The sequence below is a fragment of the Nerophis lumbriciformis genome, linkage group LG29, assembly GCF_033978685.3.
Source record: "Nerophis lumbriciformis linkage group LG29, RoL_Nlum_v2.1, whole genome shotgun sequence".
Classification (NCBI taxonomy): Eukaryota; Metazoa; Chordata; class Actinopteri; order Syngnathiformes; family Syngnathidae; genus Nerophis; species Nerophis lumbriciformis.
In genome coordinates this window covers 6,145,001-6,150,000 of record NC_084576.2, presented here as the reverse complement: position 1 = coordinate 6,150,000, position 5,000 = coordinate 6,145,001, and the positions used below count along the sequence as shown (strand labels likewise).

The window sequence follows — 5,000 nt, the reverse complement described above, 5'->3', positions numbered from 1 at the left end:
TGACCTGTCAGAGGGTGTAATGTTTGGGACACCACTAAATTATGAATCTTAACTAGTTTTCATTTGAAAGAAAATTAAAATCAAGTATACCGTACTTGCAGGGCCAACACAGATAGACAGTTGCAATATATATGTAAAAAATAATAATTGTAATGATTTGTGGCAGGATATTTTAAGAAGCAGGGACAGACAACAAATGTTATTTTTCCAATATTTACCGTAGTTTAAATTGATCTTGGCTTTTGTGTGTATTAAATATGAAATCGTATGCTTCACTAGAATATACAGGTAAAAGCCAGTAAATTAGAATATTTTGAAAAACTTGATTTATTTCAGTAATTGCATTCAAAAGGTGTAACTTGTACATTATATTTATTCATTGCACACAGACTGATGCATTCAAATGTTTATTTCATTTAATTTTGATGATTTGAAGTGGCAACAAATGAAAATCCAAAATTCCGGGTGTCACAAAATTAGAATATTACTTAAGGCTAATACAAAAAAGGGATTTTTAGAAATGTTGGCCAACTGAAAAGTATGAAAATGAAAAATATGAGCATGTACAATACTCAATACTTGGTTGGAGCTCCTTTTGCCTCAATTACTGCGTTAATGCGGCGTGGCATGGAGTCGATGCGTTTCTGGCACTGCTCAGGTGTTATGAGAGCCCAGGTTGCTCTGATAGTGGCCTTCAACTCTTCTGCGTTTTTGTGTCTGGCATTCTGCATCTTCCTTTTCACAATACCCCACAGATTTTCTATGGGGCTAAGGTCAGGGGAGTTGGCGGGCCAATTTAGAACAGAAATACCATGGTCCGTAAACCAGGCACAGGTAGATTTTGCGCTGTGTGCAGGCGCCAAGTCCTGTTGGAACTTGAAATCTCCATCTCCATAGAGCAGGTCAGCAGCAGGAAGCATGAAGTGCTCTAAAACTTGCTGGTAGACGGCTGCGTTGACCCTGGATCTCAGGAAACAGAGTGGACCGACACCAGCAGATGACATGGCACCCCAAACCATCACTGATGGTGGAAACTTTACACTAGACTTCAGGCAACGTGGATCCTGTGCCTCTCCTGTCTTCCTCCAGACTCTGGGACCTCGATTTCCAAAGGAAATGCAAAATTTGCATGGTTGGGTGATGGTTTGGGGTGCCATGTCATCTGCTGGTGTCGGTCCACTCTGTTTCCTGAGATCCAGGGTCAACGCAGCCGTCTACCAGCAAGTTTTAGAGCACTTCATGCTTCCTGCTGCTGACCTGCTCTATGGAGATGGAGATTTCAAGTTCCAACAGGACTTGGCGCCTGCACACAGCGCAAAATCTACCCGTGCCTGGTTTACGGACCATGGTATTTCTGTTCTAAATTGGCCCGCCAACTCCCCTGACCTTAGCCCCATAGAAAATCTGTGGGGTATTGTGAAAAGGAAGATGCAGAATGCCAGACCCAAAAACGCAGAAGAGTTGAAGGCCACTATCAGAGCAACCTGGGCTCTCATAACACCTGAGCAGTGCCAGAAACTCATCGACTCCATGCCACGCCGCATTAACGCAGTAATTGAGGCAAAAGGAGCTCCAACCAAGTATTGAGTATTGTACATGCTCATATTTTTCATTTTCATACTTTTCAGTTGGCCAACATTTCTACAAATCCCTTTTTTGTATTAGCCTTAAGTAATATTCTAATTTTGTGACACACGGAATTTTGGATTTTCATTTGTTGCCACTTCAAATCATCAAAATTAAATGAAATAAACATTTGAATGCATCAGTCTGTGTGCAATGAATAAATATAATGTACAAGTTACACCTTTTGAATGCAATTACTGAAATAAATCAAGTTTTTCAAAATATTCTAATTTACTGGCTTTTACCTGTATATGTAACTGTGTTCTGGCAATGCTTACTTAATGGGGACATTGCTCTGTTTACACAGTCACCTTTAGGGGGACCTCAGACGGTATGGGGACAAAAAAACAGGTCCCCTAAAGGGAAACTTTTTTAAATGACAGTCAGATCCATTCTGAAGATGTCTAAGTGATTTTTAAGCTTTGTCCCATAAAACATGTTTACTGCTTAGTTTGAGTGTGAGACATTTGCACATTTTCCCTTTGTTTTTAAAATGGTCCTCAGTAGTCACGTACAAATTTGTGTGAATTATGCAAAAAATGATTTAAATTTGGTCCCCATGAACCATATTAACTCTTTTTTTCCCCAGGGTCCCCAGTAAGAATGATCAGCACATTACTTCATCAATCCAGAGATTTAAAGATGTGTATGAGCTAACTGGGCAGTGGCCCTTTTACACCATTTTTTTATGCCTCCGCAATAGAGATGCGCGGTTTGCGGACACAACCGCGGAGTCCGCGGATTATCCGCGGATCGGGCGGATGAAATTAAAAAAACTAAGATTTTATCCGCTCGCGGGTCGGGTCGGGCGGATTAATTTTTTTTTTTTTTTTTTTTTTTGCGGGTGGCAGTTAAACCAATTCGGAAATATATATACATAGTTAAATGTTGTTACCCACATACGAAAAACGAGCAGGCACCTGCTGCATATGCCACAACAGAAGAAAAAAAAAGAAAAGAGATGGACACTTTTACGGAGCGGAGAAGGGACGCCTCGCCGGGGTCCGGGACCGAGGCCCCTTCCCCCGAGAGGGCCCCACCGGGAGCCGTAGCTGAGGCGATCCGCGAGAAGGGCCCGACGCACGTCCAGGGTCACTACCGCGCCCACCGCACCGACACCCCGCCTCGTCCGCTTTCGCCGCGGCCGGCGTCACGCGCAGCAGGTAAGCAGCTTACCTGCCCGCCACCCCCGTGGCCGGGGGCTCGTAACATGGGTCACTCCGCGCGCTCCGCCCGCGCAGCTTACCTGCTTGCCACCCCTGTTGCCGGGGGCGCGTAACAGGGGTCACTCCGCGCGTAGTGCGCTCATGAAAGGGGTGGGGCTCACCCTGGTTGATATAGAGAGCAGGACGGTGGCCATGGAAGTTGGAACCCGCTAAGGAGTGTGTAACAACCCACCTGCCGAATCAACTAGCCCTGAAAATGGATGGCGCTGGAGCGTGGGCCCATATCTGGCCGTCGCCGGCAGCGAGACGCGTTTGGAGGTGCGCTCAGCGCGGCTCCCATATGATTGCGCACTGGTGTGCGTCTGGGTCGTGACAGCGTGGCACGCGAATGTCTGTGCATTGGATCAGTCTCCTTTCTTTAACAGGCAAAAGCTTTATAACCTCACCATACCTGCCAACTTTTAAATCAGAAAAACCTAGTAGCCAGGGTCCAAGGGCCGCAGGCCCCGGTAGGTCCAGGACAAAGTCCTGGTGGAGGGTTCAGGGCTTCACCCCCCGACGCAAAATGACTATTAGCATTCAGACAGGTTAAAATGTTGCTAAAACCATCACTTTTCTATCAGTCACAGTGACTTTTCAAAACAAAAATATTACAGCAAAAATCATATGGGTTGATTGACATGTTTATTCTGTAAGCTAACTTCAATAGTTTGAAATTATTTTGACAGTTAATGCCAGTTATCCTGTCAACCTTTCACAAGACTTCAATTTGTTAATTGAAAGTATAAATAGTATAAACACTTTTTACAGTATGTCGTGCTGTGAAATACAGCCGACAGGATTGCGCATGCATGGTGCAGGAGAACAAAGGACTTCTTTCATTTAAGGTTTGTGATAAACCATCAAACTCATTCGTTAAAAGGACTCTATAGTAATATAAAGCGAATTTTTCTGGACATTATCATGCAAGAAAAGTTTATTTTTGGGATCGCGATCACCGCGTAATGATTTTTAAAGGTTGCATTACATTATTAACTGTCCCATGTGATCAGCCAGTGCGATTGGAAGTCCATGCTCAATTATTGCCTCCGTAAATAAAACTTCGGCATTTATCACATCCAAAGAATCTGTTTGGGCGACGAAAAACGTTGAAAGTTTTCCACTTGTATCGCTAGCAACGGCATTAGACTTGTGTTTTTTTGTCCCAACGTGGTCTTTTACATCGCTAATTCCTCCGTGTCCGATCGAAAAATCTTGTCTGCACAAGGTGCAATTCGCGTAGTTTTCACCCTTTTTTTAAATTTTTTTATTAATATTAGATATATAACAACGGGCGGATGGCGGGCGGGTGCAGTTCTGATCAAACGTTACATCGGGTGGATGGCGGATGGTTGACGACTTTCTGACGCGGTTGCGGATGAAATAATTGCCTATCCGCGCATCTCTACTCCACAACCTGTAGAAAGGGTGGTCCCCACAAGTCATGATCAAAAACTTGGTCCCCATTCCTAATGATAACCATTGTGTGTGTGTGTGTGTGTGTGTGTGTGTGTGCAGGAACAGCGTGCTTCCTCGCATCATTGAGGCCAAATACTTGGACATCATGGACTCCCAACACATGTAGCTGAATAGAAGAAGTGAGACATTTGGAATCCAAGAAGGGCAAAGAAAGAAAAGAACATATTTTTCAATGCAAAAAAATAACTCTGCAGAGTCGAAAAGGAACTTCAAAAAACAAAGTGACTGTTTTGATTTTTGTATCGGAAGGCAAATACTACAAAAGGAAGGACGGAACCTTGAAGGGACAATCCAGGACGTCGGTGTGCTAGCTCGTAGCTAAAGGTCCTGCCGGCTAACGGCGTGTGAGTACGATGACTGACATGATGTCACGTGTGACCTATTTCCACCATGTTGGTCAGCAGGTCAACGATTCTTCTTCTCCATGACAGCAGACATCTTTCTTTTCCTTTTTTTTTTTTGACTCTATTTCTCTCACTGTGGTCTTTAAGAACCTTTAACATTCTATAGCGGACGCGCGTCTTTTATTTTTTTTCCATTCCAGACACTTGTCCTACTTTCTGTCTGCTCGTTAAAAAAGATTTTATTGGAATAGGTCCAAGCATTCCAACAGAGTCTACATCAGGGGGGGGGTCCAAAGTGCTGCCTGGGGGACACTTTGGGCCTGTTTTCCTGACTGTAAAAAGTATA

At 43.9% G+C, this 5,000-nt stretch overlaps 1 protein-coding gene across 5 annotated transcripts in view; it reads left to right on the top strand.

Annotated features, from left to right (window-relative positions):
- The window catches only part of slc4a11 (solute carrier family 4 member 11), a 409,353-nt gene that overhangs the window by 403,899 nt on the left and 454 nt on the right, over positions 1-5,000 (top strand). For 4 of the 5 annotated variants that reach the window (XM_061925140.2, XM_061925141.2, XM_061925139.2 and 1 more), the window contains one exon: positions 4,350-5,000. This exon is cut by the window's right edge and continues 454 nt beyond it. In XM_061925140.2, coding sequence (XP_061781124.1) covers positions 4,350-4,416 — 67 coding nt within the window. In that variant the 3' untranslated portion in view covers positions 4,417-5,000. The remainder of the gene's footprint in view (positions 1-4,349) is intronic. The other variant, XM_061925138.2, reaches the window with a different exon arrangement.